The following is a 19242-nucleotide window of genomic DNA, read 5'->3' on the forward strand; positions in this document are numbered from 1 at the left end:
AGCGAGGCACTGCCCCAGGGAGACCCCGCATGGACAGCCCGCGTCCCCTCCGGCCTCCCCACCCGCCTGGCAACTGAAGTGCCTCCGCCTTCCTCCCGCCCCAGCGGAGAGGCTCCCACTCCATCGTCAAGGACACCCCCTCCGGCCTGGGCACAGGACCATGCTGCCTCCTCACGTCCTTTGACGGGGGGCCAGAGCAGTGTTCTTCACACTCACAGGCGTGCACAGCGGGCCCTGCCCTTCTCGGCTCTGGAGTGATCTGCAGCCTGCAGCAGCATTTGTGAGTCGAACAGGACGCATGGCACAGTCACAGGGAGATCTCCAGAGTCGTGGGGAAGTGCTCTCCCCTCAAGACACACAACCTGCAGAGCGATGTGAGCCCGAGGGCAGAGCACAAGTTCTCTGGCCACAGAGGCCGATCTCAAACACTCCTTCCCATCTGCCTCCTCTGTAATGATGCGAGGTGTGATTTCTCCTCGGAAAGCATTTCCTGAATTTTTCTTTCCAATAGGAAATCTCTGAGGCGGCTTATACACTGGGAACCAAGAAATAGGACTCTACTAGCCTTTCATTCTGTGCTAGTTCATTCTGGCTTTCTTCTCTTTTCCTTTCCAGTTCTTTTCAGTCATAATTCAACCTTCACAGGCACACAATTCCACACTGCAAACTGTTTCTGTTTCCAAGAGAAAAAGAAAACAGTTAGACCTGGCCACAGGCAAACGTCTCTCAGCCAACTAGTAAGAACTACTTGCACTGACTGACCTGTGAAAACTGTCAACCATTTTCAGTCGTCCGCAAAGGTCTTTCTCGGTCAAGTGGTCCAGCATCCGCGTGTCCACAAGGCACTCCATGAGGTAGCTGCGGCACTGCCGGAGGCCCAGGCTGGGCAGTCACTCGGTGCCGATCCGCTCGAGGCTCACGTCCCTGTATGCAAGGGTCTGCTTTCAATAACGAAGGATGGTTAATTCAGGAAAAACAACAACAACAAAAAACCCCATGGAAACAGTCACAAGGGCCATTTAAGTCATCTTAAAAATGGATTTTTAAACAATTACATATTCTCAAAGGCTAAGCTAAAGACAACATTGTTGCTCATAACTTCAAAATAATTTGATCTTTTATTTGCTACCTTTTAAATTTGCTGGCAAAGTTTTAGACAAAGAAACTACACCATTAAAAGTCTATGACTCATCTGTGGTAATAAATTTAACCTATCGACCAAACCATGATAAAACTGTAACTGACTGCACATTACTTCTCTGAAATAGCTTTTATATGTAATATAATAATATATCAACAAAGTATGACCATGACTCATGAACAAGTTTGAAGGATCAACCTAACTCTACTCACTAAAAACATCTCTGGCTGGCTTTAATTTTAGTTTGAACACTTTGTTTTCTAAATTTCTCTAGCAAAACATCTGCTAATTTCAAAGTCAGTTAAGTGAATTAAAAATAGGTTTAAAAAGAAGAGATAAGGAATACAAGAACTAAACTCGACTGAAAGAAGAAATAGACAAACCCACAATTACAGTCAGGGACCTCAATCTTCCTCTCAGTGACTCAATAACTGATTGAACAGGGAAGCCAAGCAGACAACCATCCAAGGTCAGTGAGGATGTAGAAGCTTTTAAACAGTTCTCCAGGCTAGAATACTGGAGTGGGTTGCCAATGCTCCTCCAGGGGATCTTCCCAACCCAAGGATCAAACCCAGGTCTCCCACATTGCAGGCAGATTCTTTACCATCTGAGCTACCAGGGAAGCCCTCTTAAACAGCACTATCACCCATCCTGATCTCACTGACACTTTATAGAGCACTCCGTCCAACAGCAGCACGATAACACTCTTTTCAAGGGGACACAGGACATTCTTCAAAAGACAGACCAATCTCAGCATACTTAAAGTGACTAAAATCATGCAAAGGATGTTTTCTGATCTCAACAGAATCAAAATAGAAATTAAAAAACCCCTGATATCCAGGAATCTCCCAAACATCAGGAAATTAGCATATGTCTAAAGAATTCATGTGGCAAAGAAGAAATCACAAATGAAATGGGAAATAATTTGAAGTGGATGACAGTGCATATACAATATGCTAAAAGCTACAGGACATGGTTAAATCAGTACCTGGAGGGAAACGGATAGTGTTAAATACGTACACAAATGAAGAAAGATTGTGAATCAATAGTCTAAGACTCTATCTTAGAAAACTAATAAAAGAACAAATGAAATCCACAGAAAGAAGAAAAAGAAAGAGCAAAAATCAATGAAATGGGAACCAGAGAAACAAAACGAAATGAAGAAACTAAAATCAGGTTCTTCAGAAGTATCCGTAAAATTGACTAAGCAGAGTGATGAAGAAAGAAGAGAAGACATAAACTACCAATGTCAAGAATCACAGAGGGAGCATCAGTACAGATCCTACAGACACTGGAAGGATAGGGCAAACTGTGAACAATGTTAGGCAGCTTAGATAAAATACCCTACTTTCTTGAAAGACACAACCTATGAGAGCCACTCAGTAAGAAACAGATGACCTGGATCTATTAAAACTCAAATCTGTACTTAGAAATCCTATCCACCCACACACCCACACACACAAAATCTCTACCCTAAATGACTTTACCAGTGAATCCTAACAAACAGCTATGAAGAAAATCCCAGTTAACACAAACTATTCCAAAATAGTGACAAAAATAACACCCAACTCATTCTGAGGCCAGAATTCTCTTGATACCAAAACCACACAAACATATTACAAGAATATCAGTATGCCTCTGAGACACAGATGCAAAATTCCTTAAAGACTCATCAGGAAATCAGTTACCATTGAAAACTACAAGGTATCATGACAAGCAGGGTTTATCCCAAGAACATAAGATTAGGCCAACATTTGGAAAAAATCAGTGAAATCCACCACATCAATGGGCTGAAAATAAAAACCACAGTATTACCTTAAAAGATAGAGAAAAGGCATCTGACAATATTCATCACTGATATGTGGAAGTCTTAGCAATCTAGGAACGGAAGAAAACTGCCTCAACCTCATGAATAGCATCTATGAAACATGTAGAGCTGACATCATATGGTGCTTTCTCCCAAAGATCAGGAACAGAGCAAGGACGTCTGCTCTTATGTCTTTTATTCCACTCTGTACTGGAACTCCTAGCCACTGTAACAAGACAAGAAAAAAGAAATCGAAATCACATGAACTGAAAAAGCAATACAACTGTCTTTGCTGATGACATGATGATTAACATGGAAAATGAATCGACAAAACAGTTACAAGCATGAAAGTGAGTTCAGCAAAGTTGCAGTATACAAGGTCAACATGTAAAAATGCACTCTATTTCTAAATACTAGAAATAAGCCAGAAATTGAAATTTTGAAGAATACCCTTAATTATAATGTCATCAAAACCTATGAACTCCTCAGGAATAGATCTAATGGAATATGTGCAAGATCTGCACAGTGACAGTGGACACCTGACATGTATATACACACACACCAAAGAAGGCACTTGACGTTCTTCAGTCCAAGAAGACTAAGGTATGTGCTGAGGAATTCCGTACATTATGGAATTCTTGGACCTAATACTTCCTGACTACCAGCGTGGATTGTTTCAGAAATTGGCCTCTGATCTACTATTTACACCAAAAAAGCTAGAAGGAATCATAAAAACTCCAACAAGAACACTCAAGTTCTAATAGAAAAAAAAAAAAAACTTTCTATTAGAAAATACATTTCTATAAATAATCATGAGTGGAGATAAACATGAAACATTTTTACATCATCACAGTATCATGTGTTTTCACTCTTTCAATTACAACTCTCATCTCATAAGCCTGACACTTAGAGCATGAATATGTGGTATTATTTTCTTACTTGTTGATTATGGATTTTTAAATAGACACAGAATGCAAAGACTTTGCTAAATAGAGAATTCCATGGAAGGAGAAGCCTCCTCATTTTTGTTCACTCGTTATATAGTCTATTCACATTTTAGTGGTCGATAATATAAGTTCCTGGGAGGATCAGGCTCAGTCCCAGGGAGACCCACATCTCCTGGGCTGTCATCCCAGCCCGTGGAAAAAATGCACACAACAGGGCTCTCTCAGGAAAAGAGAACATTTGGCACAGAAGAGACTCTGTAGGGTCTATTTTTCCATCACTGAAACGGTCACAAACACAAATCAGTTTTCTGAACTCTGAACAAGGTGAGAGTGATGGCACGGATCCCGTTCAATCCGGTACCACCAGTGGATAGCACAGTCCCATGTAGACCCCTGGGTGACGCTACTGGCTAAATTAAGACATTAAAATCTCTGACCACAGCTTGATGTCTTCTGCCGGAGAGCCCGAGGCCATCTCAAACTTCCCTTTGGCTCAGGAGCAGGTCACTGTGTGCCAGCACAGGGGAGATGCACGTTACATCATCTGCCCTTGACGGCTTCACAGAAAGGGGTTCTTGCTTACGCTGAAGACCAAAACTTAGCAATTCTGGCGTCGTTGGCATGGCTCATCCTTGTTTGGATTTCCATTGCAAAAAGCAAACGTTCAGCTTAATTTATATGTCAGCTTAATTCCCAAGATGCAGGCAAAGTTCTGCCTCTTAGTGTAAAATATACTGGTATTTAAGCAACAGTGAAATGCGCTCTTTTCAATTCACTGATGGTCATTACTGACTGGGTTAAATAATTAATGAGGATATTTATCTGGAGCAGAGGCACAGAATACCTAAGTCAAGGTGCCGGGGTCCAGCCCCAGCAGGATCGAGGGGAACCCTCAGGATGAACGGCGTCGGCGAATGAGAGAGAGAGAGAGAGAGAGACCAGACCAGGAAGGTGCGGCAGAGTCTGGCAGTTGCTTTATTTTTCACCATAGCCTTTATACCCTAAGTTGGTACATTTCTAAGGGGCAGATAAGCATACAGACTTAGTTTAACAACATCAGCTTGTCCTTCACGAAACCAGGTGTGCTCTGTATATTTTTTGTTTATGAGAGTCTTTTCCCATAGATTTTTTTGTACATTATCTTCTGGCCTTGAGGTTAGCAGAAAACAGAAAATTGGCAGTCTCATGGTACAGCAAGTTGTAACATAATAGAAATACAATCTTGTTAACATAAAAGTCAGTCTTTTTGCAGAAATTCTCAGCTAAATTTATCTAAAAAGTTTAACACACAAAGACTCTGTGGCTCTGGTGAGGCAGCCCCTGTTTAGCGCTCTTGGTTAAAATTAACAATTATCTTATTGTTTTTACACTAGGGCTAAACTCTTATTTTACTAGATCTGCAACTACATTAACAATAGTTTCTACTGCACAACCTCAGCACATTAACATCAATCTAACGTTGATCTAATAACCACTTTTAAAACAATATTTTTTGTATTTTGTAATAGGGCTTCTTCACCCCCCAAAGGGCTCTGTGCCTATTAGGGCCTTATTAATGGTTAATCTCTATGTATAATATCTTTTGGCTTTCAGATCTGTTGACAATTTATGGCTTGCACCTGGTGCAACTTTAAGCAACTTCAGTAGCCGACCCTGTCTTTTTTGTGGTTAATCTATTTTCTTTCTATTAGGTGTCATCTCCATGGGAACTAGATAGGATTACATTTTTCACAGAACAGAAATGCAAAGGATTGCAAAAACAGCAGATATGGCACAAAATAGGCTCTTAGTCTAAAAGTTAATTACCTGCAAGAAGTCGCCAGCTAATCTCTATCTAAACTATTTTCTATTAGGTGTATATGTGGCTATAATATTTGTGGAGCTTTTCTCACCCCGCGAAGGGGCCTATGCTTAACAGTTTCTTTTGTTAGTGTACTGTGCTTAGGATGTTCAGAACAATCATGAGCATTTTGTGCAATGAGAGCACATATTTATCAAACAAGCCAGAATGCCAGCAAAAGGGATTGAATTGAAGCATTTCCTTCATCCCTGGCCCCTTCATAGGGTACCAGTGTCCAGGAGATTTATTAATTAGCTTTTAAGTTGGTCTTTATTCAGTGAAAGAAGAGCAGGTGAGCTCTCGGCAGGCAACACAAGAATCTGCAGCAGGGCAAATAAGAACAACAGCAGAAAAGGGGGGAGGTTATAGGGTAGGGTAGAGGCCGAGGCCAACCTGGAGGGTCCCTTATCCTAGACGGCCTTGCCTGTCAGGTGTTTTCCTCGTGACCTCGTCACGGATGGGGTCCCGGATGGCCTTGCCTGCCCAGTATTTTCTTCATGACTTTGTCACGGGCGGGACCCCCCCATAACGGCTCCCAGCATCAAGGGGAGAGGGAGTTCACAGAATCATATTATAGCCACTTTGCTCTTCTGTTAAGTGATATAATTGGCTTTACTTCTGAAGCACAAATAGAGGGAAATGGGTGTTTCACCTCTCAGCTTGTGGTCAGGAAAACTCTGATTCAGAATTCCTTTGATTCTTTGGTTACACAGGTATCTTTCAGGGTCCATACACAGCACTGCCACCAGGGAGCCCCTCAGGGAAACTCCTGCCCACACCTGGTAGACTTCGACTTGTCGAGTGTCACAGAACAAAGTCGGTGGGGTCACAGGCAGGAAAATCACTGTTTTCAATCAAACTGTCTCAAAGCAAGGTTGCAAAACAGTTGTGACAGAGTTTTTGCTTTTGAGTTCAACTGGGGACCTAAAAATTCAACATGTGCATTAAGCAAGAGTAGGCTAAATTTCTGAGAAGTCCATCAGTAGGAAAGACTTTGGAACACATAGGGCTAGGACAGTCCACGGTAAATACCGACAGAGGCAGCGTCTCTATGGCAACTCTTGTGTTGGAAATTTATTTAAACATGATTTTCTCATTAGCAGATCTCGTAACTGACGCTACCCCACCGGGGACTGAAACACACCACCCAAGTAGCTGCCCAAGCCATAGGGCTTTGCAGGAAAGAACGTGTATCAAAGAGATTTATGTCCATGAGAATTAACTACCAGAGATGTTCAAAACTGTCCATGAGACGTTCTCTTTAATCTTTTGCTTTGCTTCAGCTAATGCTTTCAAATCGTTACCAGTATTCTGACTAAATCAAGGTGTTGAAAACATCAAGAAAAGTAAATTACAAATTCTCACCCTCCCATTCTTTTTGTTGCTATATATATAGTGAAGAATACATTACAGAAAGTCTCCAACCTGAGCCCAGCTTCCCTCCTCATCCTCCTGATGTTACTTGGTTAGGGATACAAAAGAGCAGAACGATTAGGACTGGTGAGTGGGGGACAGGAGCACCTTCACTCTGCAGGGGAGGGGCAACCGAACTTGGAGACAAGCGTCACAGGGTCAGAGCAGCAGGCAGCAGCCATGCAAAGGCCTCAATCCCAACATCTCATGCAAAGAGCGCCCCCCACCCCCACCCCAGCAAGCACACCCACAGAAGAGAACACTAGGCCCCAGGGCTCAACCGCGGTCCCAGAAGGGAGACAGGCATCGAGTCTGTTCTACAGGGAGCAAGTCTACCAACTTCAAGTTCCTGAAACAAACACAACGTAAGATTAAATATGGATTATTCATATGTTTAACCAATACCTAAGAGAGACACTGATCCAGAACAAATGGAATGTGAAACGACATTTTTGTTTTCCACCAAAAGGCCGAGAACGGCCGCCCTGAGGTGGGGCCGCCCGGGGAGGGAGAGCAGCGCGCGCGGGACTGGCGGTTGGCGGCGTGGCCGTGAGTGCCTCCATCTCCTGTGCTCACCAGACGTTTCCTGAGGTCTAGGGGGCCCCGGGACCAGCCACACCCCGGCCAGGGCAGCAGTGGCAGAGAGGACAGGTGGCAGAACCGGGAGCCCGGGCGCGGAGGGGCGGGCGGGGGCAGAGGCCGGCCCCCACCGCCCCATCATCAGCGCAGGGAGAACATGCCAGGCCTGCTCCTGGAACGACCCTGCCCTCCTAACACTGGGTCCCAGCCACAAGGAGGGAGCCCCAGCGCTTCGCCTGCAGCGCTGACCGCCTGAGCCAGGGGAGACGGCGAGAGGACAGAGCGCCCGGGGGCGCCGCTGAGTGCAGGGAGCATTCTCCAGGAGCTGTGAATGCCGCGCGCTTAGAAGGCTCCTGCCCAGGCAGGGCACAGCGGCCAGCTCTGGGTTCTGGGGGCACGGCCCTGAGCAGGTGCCCGCCAGGGACTGGGTCTCTCTGTATCAGAGGAAGCTGCGGGGGCTCCAGCAACGGCACCCCGCGGCATCGCCGGCTGAGACAGCCGAGCCCCCAGGGGGCGGGCGGGCTCCTGGGGAGCTGCTGTACCCCATCCCCGGGGGGCAGCCTCCTCGCGGGGGCTGCTGCTTGTGGTCACCGCCGGTTAAACTCAACTCATAAGAAGCTCCTTTACTGAGACTCTTCATCAAACCTCCGGGGAACTCTCAGCACCTCCATTTCTCAAAAGGTGGCTCTGGTGAGCCCTCCGGGGCACAGAGAGCGGAGCAGATATGCTGAGAACAAGCGCATCTGTGCGGGGTGAGCTCACCACCGTCACGCTCGCACTTAGAGGCCAGACGGACGAGAAAGCCTTCACGCTTTCCGTGTGCAATGATCGTGAGCTGAGCCAGGGCAGCTCCTCAGGGCAGGTACGTCTGGGAGGCCACGTCTCCTCACCAGGGTTCCTTTCCAGAGTGGACATACCGAGCTTGGCGACTGGGCTGTGTCCTCAGTCCGCACTCGAGAAATGAGGAGCTGGCCGGCGCTGATCTCCTGGCGGCAAGCCATGTTTGCACCAGATTTGCTTTAACTTTTCCAACGAGGAGGACCCTCTTACAGGACTTTCAAGGTTTCCCACGTGGAGGAAACTTGGATGAACACGACACGACTTGGTGTGAACTGGCAGATGTACGGACTCTTAAAACCCCGAGAGCCCAGGGTCTACAGCTCCCAAAAAGGAAACTGCTGAAGAGCACAGGCCAGACAAGTCAAATGAGGGGAAAGCAATGCAGCCTGGGGGCTAAGCCTTTTCTCTTTCACTTTCTTGACATTTATATTTCCATGTGTTTTAATACATTTTCAAAAACTTCCTTTTGTTACAGTTTTCACATTTTCAAAACTCCCTTTTTTATGTTTTCAAAAACACCCATTTCTCTGTTACAATGCCACTGCAGCCCAGCTGTTACAAAAATAATCTGTCTGAAGTATTCCATCCTCTATCTTTTAACAACACAACTGCCACAATGAAAAGCTGTCACGGTTTTGAATGCTAGAACTTTAAGCTGGAGCAGCGGACGTCTGTATAGAAAAGCCCAGAAGCGATACAAACGCGGAGGGGAGGGGGTGAGCTCTCCCTACGGAAGGGGGCAGGTGCACGGTTCTGGACGTGGGAGGGGCGGAGGGGCTGCTCAGGGACGTGATCTCCCGGATCGCCAGCCGCAGCTTCAGCTGGCGCAGCGGTTGCTGATGCCGATCTCACGCTGGATCCCTGTGCCCAACAGGGCGGACATGATGGCGTCGTTCTTCACGCTGGCTGGGCAAGCAGCCACATACCAGGCCGGCATCCCGACCCAGAGCTGGGGACGGGAGACACGAGGCAGGAGGTTATGCGTGGCTGTGGAGGGACTGACGCTCCCAGCCCAGGACGGGGTGGGGTGGGCATGGGGTGGGGGCGCATACACACCTCCCGCCAGACCACAGCAGCCGGCCCCTCCCATTGTGCAAAACGCAAGCCTTGTCTCCAGGCTTCCTGAAGCAGCTCGTGCCCACAAGTAACGAGACATTCAAAATTCAAGAATCACTACTACACACTGATATCAAACAAGTTAACCTAGGTATTTATTCTCTTTATGAATGTGCAACAGTGAAACAGTACGTATCTCCTCATTTTCCATTAATCTTCTAAACCATCTACTTAATGACAGTTCAGACATTTTACAAAGAACACCTGAGTCATGGAATGCTGAATGACTCCCCGCAATTCCCTACAGAATCACCTCCTTCCAGGAGGAAAGAGTTATTGCCAACCTTAAAGGTTCAGAAGTCTGCACATCCAAGGGAGGAGGGTAGTCAAGGAGAAACATCCACTCTCCCCTTTCTAAACAGTGAGGACAGATATGTAGAAGAGGAAACCACAGCAGGGCCTGAGCAGAGGAGCCTGGCCCTGAGAGAGCTTCTGGGATGCACAGCATTGCACAACAGACCCACGCGGAGCAACGCAGACTTTCCACACAGAACTCACCCAGTGAGCAAGGGGACGGCTGGGTGGGGCTGCTGCTCTCCCATGCCGCTGTTCCGCTGATTAGCTGTGTGCTGCATTAAGACCCTGGTTATTCTCTTGGCTAGGGCACTGTGTGGCTTGCGGGTCTCTCGTTCTCCAACCAGGGATCAAACACCAGGCCCCTGCAGTGGAAGCGCAGAGTCATAGCTATTGGACTGCCAGGGAATTCCCTAAAGAAACACAGCAGCTTTACAAGACACTCAGATAGCATGCGACTTTACTTACGACTGTGAAGTCTATGTATGCTTCAAGCTCAAATGTTTCACATCAAATTTCAAGTAACTCTTCCTTTAAGTCAACCTTGGGTTTCCTAGAATAGTAAATATCCTATTTTCTAGGAATAATTATACCCGAAAATACAACATGTGTCTTAATAGCTCAATAGTGAAAGTGAAAGTGAATTCTCTCAGTTGTGTCCGACTTTTTGCGACCCTACGGACTGTAGCCTAGAAGGCTCCTCTGTCCATGGCATTTTACAGGCCAGAGTACTAGAGTGGGTTACCATGTCCTTCTCCAGGGGATCTTCCCAACCCAGGGATCAAACCCAGGTTTCTGACATTGCAGGTGACGCTTTACCGTTTGAGCTACTGGGGAAGCCCCTTAATAGCTCAAGGAGAGTTTCTGAAAAGGCAAACTTTTAAAATTCCCATATCCCAGGGGAACGAGGCATATACCACATGCCTGGAGTTGGCGTCCCAACCACAACCACCATCCAGAAGCAAACGGAAGACTCGCCTGGCTTCTGCTGGAGTTTATTTCCTCGGCTGTAAGATATCGCACCACTCTGCTGTCACCGGCTCACTCTCAGCTGAAACCTCTCTTTACAGAGACGGCTTGAGAGACGAGCCTGGGGGGCTGCCTGCTCTGCGGAATGCTGCGATGACCCTGCTCGGGCCGCACTGCAGGGCAACTTAGCTGGGCTCTCCTCTGCCCCCTCGAGGATCAAATTCAAGTCTGAGTCCCCAAGTGCAATTCATTAAAACACTTGCTCTAGCAGTAAAGTGACGTGGCATGCTTCCTCGCCTTAAAATTAGAGTCACGGGAGAAAGACATTCAGAAATACGGTGAATTCTATGGGGAACAGACAGGCCCGAGAGAAAGTCACACCGTCTGTGGATGACAACGGGCGCGTTAAAGCAGAACATGAGCACCGCGGTCAAGCTGTCTTTCCTAACGAGATGCTGTGTGAGCCTCTTCCCATCAAATGCCACACTCGGGGCACCACCCAGACAACAGGTGTGGCCTTGTTTTCTGAGACTGACCGTCCGCACAGCCCAGCACCTCCTACGAGGGTTCGCAGGGCTCCCCTTCACCAGCACCGGGCCCCAGCCCTGCAGCGCTGCGCGGCTCAGAGCCTGGAGCTGGGGCCGAGTCCCACGGGGAGGCCTCAGGACACACACAGCTCAGCAAGCCTGCTGACTCGGCTTCCCCTGCGAGATGGCGCCAAGGGGAAGAGGAAAGACAGCATTGAGAGCAGGAGCTACGTGAGGCCCGGGGGTGTCCCCGCACGCCCAGGACACCGCGTGACCCACAGGGACTCGGACGGCCCCGGCGGCCTCGGCCTCCACTCCTCACGGAGCACGTCCAGCACCTGCTGCGCCTGCAGTGCTCTCCCCGGGAGTTTCCACGGAACATGAAAATCTGAGACTCACCAACCCTGAACAATTGCCTGAAAGTGGATGCGTCGGCTGCGTAAATTTAGCAATTAAAAGAATACCTTTGAGACAAATCGGGGCTTAATAGAAAGAAAACAGTTTTGAGAAACCAACTCATTCTCACATCTATAATGCCATAAATGTTAAACTATATTCAAGTGATATTTTTTCTGGAACACTAAAATATTTTTCACGTTTTATAGATAAGGCATTTTCCCTGTAGTCAATGTTGTCTCTGGCTGACTGACAGAACTGAGATCACCCACTGTGTTCAGAAAATCTTTGTATTTTGAATTGTTCTCTATGAAGCCACCAGAACACCCTAGATTTGCCATGCGTAGCAACAAAGAACTACCCACTTGTGCACGCATGCACACGCACACACACACAGAGTTAGACGTCCACCTTAACACCAGCTCCAGAGAAACCTGCCTACCAGAACACACACACACACACACACACACCCCTAAACACAGACACCGAATCCAGTAGGATTCCTTTAAAATTATCCTTCCATCACTTTGAAGACAAGAGGCGCAGGGCTCCTGAAACTGACGATGAGGCGCGCAGGCCCCTTACTTGCAGGCGTCCCTGACGTCCGTGTGGCTGGCCGTGTACAGCATCCTGTCTGCAGCCGGTCCAGCCGAAGGGACCAGAGCGAGGTGGGGGTCGAGGCTTCACATTTGATAGTGGTCTTGTCATCTCGTACCTCTTCCCGTAAAGCTGGCAGCTGAGGGAATGAGGCAAATGTAAAATTGGGTAACAACAGACTGTGTCAAATCTGTGAATCTGGAGCCCTGTGAATCTGGAGGTCTAAGGAGAGGCTGGCAGCTGGTCACGTGCAGTGGCTGTCCCCATGTCGGCGCTTCTGTCATCGAATGTGCCGTTGCTGCTCTAGTGTGACCGCCCCCACCCCCACCCCGGGTGGCAGGGACCCCCATGTGGCAGCCCCCAGGCTCGCTCTCTCTGGATCATCCACCCTCTAGAAGTTTCCCCAGACCCTGAGTAGGAGTGGGCGCTGCTGCGGGAGTGAGTGTGTGTGTGCTCCAGCCCGTGTGATGTTCCACGACTGACCGCACTCTCGGTTTACACGCTTCCTCCCGCGCTCCTGGGACCCGGCAGCGTGGCGGGAACGCAGAGGCTGGACTCCGCCACAGTCAGGACTCACTCCTGCTGAGCTTCGGGGTGAGCACAGGCCGGCCTGGTCCCGAGGGGGCACGGAGGCCACGCCCTGGGAGTGGAGGGTCGGCGGGTCTCCGGAGGTCGGCCCTGGAGAGCCCTCAGCGGCAGAGAACATGACCTTGGCGCCCCGCTGCCGCAGGAGTGGTCAGACCACGGCCCGAGGCTCCCTAGCGTCCCTGGGCACGGGTGTCCCTCCCACCGCGGCAGTGCAATCTTTAATCTGTTACTACTTGTTATATGGACCTGAAGAGATTTCATTACAGGGTTTTTCATTAGTGAAAAATTCATGCATACCAGAGAGAAAATATTTTAGAATTTAATGTTTCTTATCTTTATGTAAACTTATGACTTCATTTAGATAGATACTTATTCTTGTATATTCAAGCTATAAATATCCTTTCAGATCAATTCATCTTCTGATACCTGATTTTAGTCTTTCAAATGAATGTACTGTACTGCTTGTCTGTATAAAGCCTATGAACAAACATAGGGCTTTTGTAAATGATGCATTTATTGTCATTATTCTTGTTTGATTTTTAAATGATAAACCATGAGAGAAGGGGTTTTCCTGCGATTGTAAAACCATCATGACATGGTGTGCATTATCCTTCCAGAATGTAACCAAGCTCTCCAACAATCACTCTGAAATGAGCAAACTTAATTTCAACCAATGGTCACATTTTAACGACTGACCTAAACTGTACTTTTTCCAGCAAGAAATGCTTTTTGTCTGCAGCGTGAAGTGATGTAAAAGTACGGGTGTTGAGTGTGAGCTTCTACTGAAATCTGGGCTGAAAGTATGACTAGAAGAAGCCTATGACAATCTCTCCCACAACCTGGCCTCTGTGGACCCGGATCCCTCCTCTCCACTGAGACTCTTCCGGGACCAATCGCGATGCCCTGCGCCCGCTGCGGAGCCGATGTGCTGGATGGTGAAGGAGACACATCCCCGACAGACAGACAGCATGATGCAGCTCTGACAAAGGCCTCATTTTTCTTTTTACATCTGTTTGTAAACTTGTTTAAAGAATGGATCTAGGCATACATTTTTAGATTTTGATGACATAGCCATTCTGGATTGTATAAGTAGCAAATGTAACTTTTACTTGTTCAGTGGCACATTAAAAAAGCCAGCAAGAGATGCGTTCAGATCACGGTGTGTTATTTATGATGCCGCTGATATCCTGGTAGACAGAGACGGCATGTCTCTTTACATGTGGGTAGTGCCTTCAGTTTACCTGTACAGTTCATTGTTACCATTCTGTTTTTCTGTTAATATTTTGTGAACTTCCTGAATATGTGAGAAAGTACATACAGTTTACTTTGGAACAATTTTTATCACAGTATTATTTATTGCTTTCTTTCAATAAAGTACTGAAGCCAAATTTCCCACTGCAATTTAAGAGTGCCGAGGGAAAGCTGGACTCTCCCTGAGAACAGGCCAGAGCTGGTAATGGGAGCCCGTGTCATCACATGGACATTCTGGTAAGAGAAACGGATGGAGAGAATGGAAAGGCTAGAAGGCGGAAGTATAGGTGTCCCCAAAGGATGACCGACGGGGTGTTCATGCCCTTGGATCCGGAGACAAGAGGCTCCATCACTTCAGCATCTTCGGGGCCAGGGCCCCTCTGCTGCAGAGGAGAGGGCAGCGGGCCGAGGGTGGGAAGAGAGTGCAGGTGTCAAGGCTCACCGAGGGTGCCCGGGCGGGCTGGCCAGGGGAATGCACTAGGGAGTGTGCGTGTGCACGCTTGTGTGTGGGAGCTTTCTATGTCAATTTAGTCAACACTCTTTATTATTCATATACCCATAGAAAGAAGAAGGTAGCAAGGGGAGGTGGGAGGGAGATTCAAGAGGGACGGGACATACGCACACCTAGGGCTAATTCATGTTGATTTACGGCAGAAATCAAACCAATATTGCACAGCAATTATGCTTCACAAAGAAAGAACATACAAAGGCGGTCAGGAAAGTATGAAAAAAAGATTTCTCATAGAGATTTTTTTTTTATTTCTCATAGAGATTTATAATCACAACTCTGCGTACATCTGGGAGCAGGCTGCCCACCATCATCAGACCGCCCCACAGCATCAGACATTCCTTCCCAGCATGAGGCCCTAGTCCACCATCAGACCCTAGTGCAACATCAGACACTCGCCCAGCAACAGGCCCTTCCGCAGCATCAGACCCTAGTCTAGCATCAGAAGTCCCCCCTCAGCATGAAGCCCTAGTCCAGCATCAGACACTCGGCCAGCAGCAGGCTGTCCCCGAGCTTCTGACCCTAGTCTAGCACAAGATGTTCTCCTCAGCATCAGACGTATCCCCTCAACATCTGGCCCTAGTCCAGCATCAGACCCTCCCCCAGCATCAGGCCCTAGTCTAGCATCAGATTTTCCCCCTCCCCGCTCCAGCGTCAGGCCTTCCTCCCCCAGCATCAGGCCCTAGTCCAGCATCAGACCATAGTGCAACATCAGACAGTTGCCCAGCAACAGGCCCTCCCCCAGCATCAGACCCTAGTCTAGCATCAGACATTCCCCCAGCCTCAGACCCTAGTCCAGCATCAGAAGTCCCCCCTCAGCATGAAGCCCTAGTCCAGCATCAGACACTCAGCCAGCAACAGGCTCTCCCCGAGCTTCTGACCCTAGTCTAGAACAAGACGTTCTCCCCAGCATCAGACGTACCCCCTCAATATCCGGCCCTGGTCCAGCATCAGACCCTCCCCCAGCATCAGGCCCTAGACCAGCATCAGGCCCTAGTCCAGCATCAGATTTTCCCCCTCCGCGCCCCAGCATCAGGCCCTCCTCCCCCAGCATCAGGCCCTAGTCCAGCATCAGACCATAGTGCAACATCAGACAGTCGCCCAGAAACAGGCCCTCCCCCAGCCTCAGACCCTAGTCTAGCATCAGACATTCCCCCAGCCTCAGACCCTAGTCTAGCATCAGACATTCCCCCAGCCTCAGACCCTAGTCCAGCATCAGAAGTTCCCCCTACCCCAGCCTTAGGCCCTAGCCCAGCATCAGACCATAGTGCAACATCAGACAGTCGCCCAGAAACAGGCCCTCCCCCAGCATCAGACCCTAGTCTAGCATCAGACATTCCCCCAGCCTCAGACCCTAGTCTAGCATCAGACATTCCCCCAGCCTCAGACCCTAGTTCAGCATCAGAAGTCCCCCCCGCCTCAGCATGAGGCCCTAGTCCAGCATCAGACACTCGGCCAGCAGCAGGCTGTCCCCGAGCTTCTGACCCTAGTCTAGCACAAGACGTTCTCCCCAGCATCAGACGTACCCCCTCAACATCCGGCCCTAGTCCAGCGTCAGGCCCTCCCCCAGAATCAGGCATGGCAGCCCCACTTGTCCGATCCTCCTGAGCACACTCAGGCAGCCCCCGAGCAGCAGGACAACAGCTCTTGCAGGAGGTGCATCTGTAGGAATCACCTGCGGAGCAGCAGCAGCTGGGGTCTGTTTCAGGTCAAGGAGTGGCGAGGGGGCACTTGTGCAGGAGGCAGCGGTGCTGTGGGCACGCTCCCCAGCTCTGCTTCTCCCCGTGGGGGCTCTGCTCTCCTGCTCTCTCACGGGCCCCAGGGCAGTGTCCTTCCAGATTCACGGTCGCCTTGATATCTCAAGCCCAAGTCCTGAGTTGCGTCCCAGTCCGGCTAGGCAGAGGCCTGGGAACACCCATGCTCAGGGGCTGAAAGGATCCCAGGGGGACAGCCAGGCCCCAGCGGGCGGCGGGGCAGGGGACGAGGGTGGCCGCCCACAGAGGGCCCCGCAGCAGCACTGCAAGGACAGCAGCGATGCCTCAGCTCACTCGGGGACGCTGCCGGCCTGGCACTCAGAGATGTTACCGCCGGCAGCAGCTCTGGGGACGCAGGAAGCCCGGTGAGTGACACCACGCCACTCAGGCCGTGTGCGTGGGCACTACTGACCACGGCCTCGGTTTTCATTCTGGTTCCAACTGTCCCTCCAAGGGCTGACGGGCTCCTCTTCCGAACGGCACACTTGTTTTCTTTATGTGGGTGAAGGCGTCCCTGCTTGTTTCTGTCCGCACTGTTGTCGCTCATCGTGTGGTTTCCTCGTTACAACCTGAGCTTGCTGCTCTTCCAGTTTAACTTAGGAGCAGCCCTTCTTTTCTGCATCAGCGTTCACGGGGCCTTTCCAGGTGGCGCGAGCTGTAAAGGTCCTGCCTGCCAATGTGAGAGATAACGAGATGTGGGTTGGATCCCTGGGTCAAGAAGATGCCCTGGAGGAGGGCATGGCAGCCCACTCCAGCATTCTTGCCTGGAGAATCCCATGGACAGAGGAGCTAGTGGGCTACACTCCCTGGGGTCGCAAAGAGTCAGACACGACCGAAGCAGTTTAGCACACACTCAGGCTTTAGTTCAGTCGCTCAGTTGTGTCCGACTCTTTGGCACTCCGTGGACTGCAGCACTCCGGGCTTTGCTGTCCTTCACTATCTCCTGGAGTTTGCTCAAACTCAAGGCCATTGAGTCAGGGACGCCATAGAACCATCTCATTCCCGTTGCATCCACCAGAGCGGGGGCTGGGGCTCGGCAAAGTGCACGGTCCCACTGCCTGGGTGTGCACGTGCCCTCACTACTCCCTGACCGCGTGACCATCACTGTGTCCTCCTCTGTAAATTGGGAGGTGGCAGCCCCTGCTTGGGAAGGGGGACGCCCAGCATCTGGCATATAATCAATGCACCTTCCATTTCAGCGTTGTCTTTACTAAGACTAGGGATAGCATTGAATAATCTGCTCCTTTTTCTCTCTTGTGTCTTAACTGTGGTCCAGACCACATCTTGTTTCACTTACCCCTGGGTGTATATCCCACACCCAGCACAAACGAGACAGTCTACAAATATCTGGCTGAAGAGGCAGGAACATACCCTGTCCTCAAGGAGATGAAGCCGAGAGAGATGGGGGCCTAATGGTAACACTGTGTGGTGAGGAGACCCCAGGAGGACCTGCGTGACTGTGTGGTGGGGCGTGGGCCATGGGCAGAGCCCCTGAGGAGCTCCTGGGGATGAGGAAGGTGGCAGGAAGGAGGAGGAGGGCCGTTCCTTGTGCGATGTCCAGAGATTGGACCTCACCCCTCACTGATGAGCACTTACGCCGTTTCCAAACACTTGTCAGTGTTCTGGAGGAAAGAATCATTGCCCAGCTCCTACTCAATCAACTTCATAGAATAGGTTTCTAGCGTTGGAGTATAAACATCTGCTTTATTCATTCCATGCTTCGTTCATCCACCCATCGAGCCAGCCATCTCTTCAACCATCCATACACACTCACTAGTCCATATTCCACCCACTCATGAATTCCGTCCACCCATCAAGCCAGATATCTGTTCATCCATGCATCCACTCACTAATCCATCCATCCATCCATCCACTCACTAATCCATCCATCCACCCCTCTACACATAATTCATCCACCCATCCACTCATTAACTCATCAGATCATCTTGGACCCACCGAGAAGACGGATGCCTCCTCCGCTCCTGCTCCCAGGAGGACCCCGAGCGTGAGTGACAGGAGCCTCGTGGGGCAGCGGGGGAGACACAGAAGGGACATGCCTGCAGGCCCTCCTCCCTCTCAACGGGGAAGCACCCACCTGGTCCTAAGGCCTCCCTGCCGGGAGTCCAGGCCGGCCCTTTTACTTCTTGCCAAACAAGCGGCCGATGTAGGACCTGATGCCCTTCTTCTTCGCGGCTTTGTGCAGCGAGTCCTGGCTGATGGTGCTGCTGCTGGGGTTGCCCCCGGGGCCGTCCTGAGAGCCGGTCGAGCTTCGGGGAGAGAGAAGGACCTTTAACCGGCGCCCTCATGTAAACACACAACCCTCCTCAAGATCTATTGTTAGAACCGGCCACCCAGCAACACCCGCACCTCAACCTCGAGCACACAGTGGAGGCTCCTTCACCAACCACACTCCACACAAGCAGTGCAGGCTCCCGGCCACAGACATCTGCCCCGGGAAGCTGAGAGTCTCTGACAGGAGCTCCCCCCGGGGAGGGCTTGACTCCAGGCCAGCTGGTGCAGAGGGCACTCCGACCCTCCCTCAGGGTCTCTGCTTGGCAGGTGACGAGGCTCCCAGAGAAGGCAAGCTCCCCCACTCTGGGCAGCTCCCCCCACCTCCGCAGGGTGACCGTCCCCGGCCGTGGCAGCACAGCTGCTGGTCAGGAGACCACACGTGC

General features: G+C 49.8%; 1 protein-coding gene across 1 annotated transcript in view; it reads right to left on the reverse strand.

The window, feature by feature from the left end:
• Positions 1-19242, reverse strand: part of LOC133050740 (liprin-alpha-2-like) — a 42494-nt gene that overhangs the window by 7013 nt on the left and 16239 nt on the right. The window contains 10 exon segments of the mRNA XM_061134995.1: positions 562-673; positions 763-938; positions 7161-7187; positions 7682-7741; positions 9317-9402; positions 9405-9516; positions 9624-9711; positions 12455-12503; positions 12950-13187; positions 18684-18834. Coding sequence (XP_060990978.1) covers positions 562-673; positions 763-938; positions 7161-7187; positions 7682-7741; positions 9317-9402; positions 9405-9516; positions 9624-9711; positions 12455-12503; positions 12950-13187; positions 18684-18834 — 1099 coding nt within the window.

Source organism: Dama dama, chromosome 33 (assembly GCF_033118175.1).
Source record: "Dama dama isolate Ldn47 chromosome 33, ASM3311817v1, whole genome shotgun sequence".
Taxonomy (NCBI): Eukaryota; Metazoa; Chordata; class Mammalia; order Artiodactyla; family Cervidae; genus Dama; species Dama dama.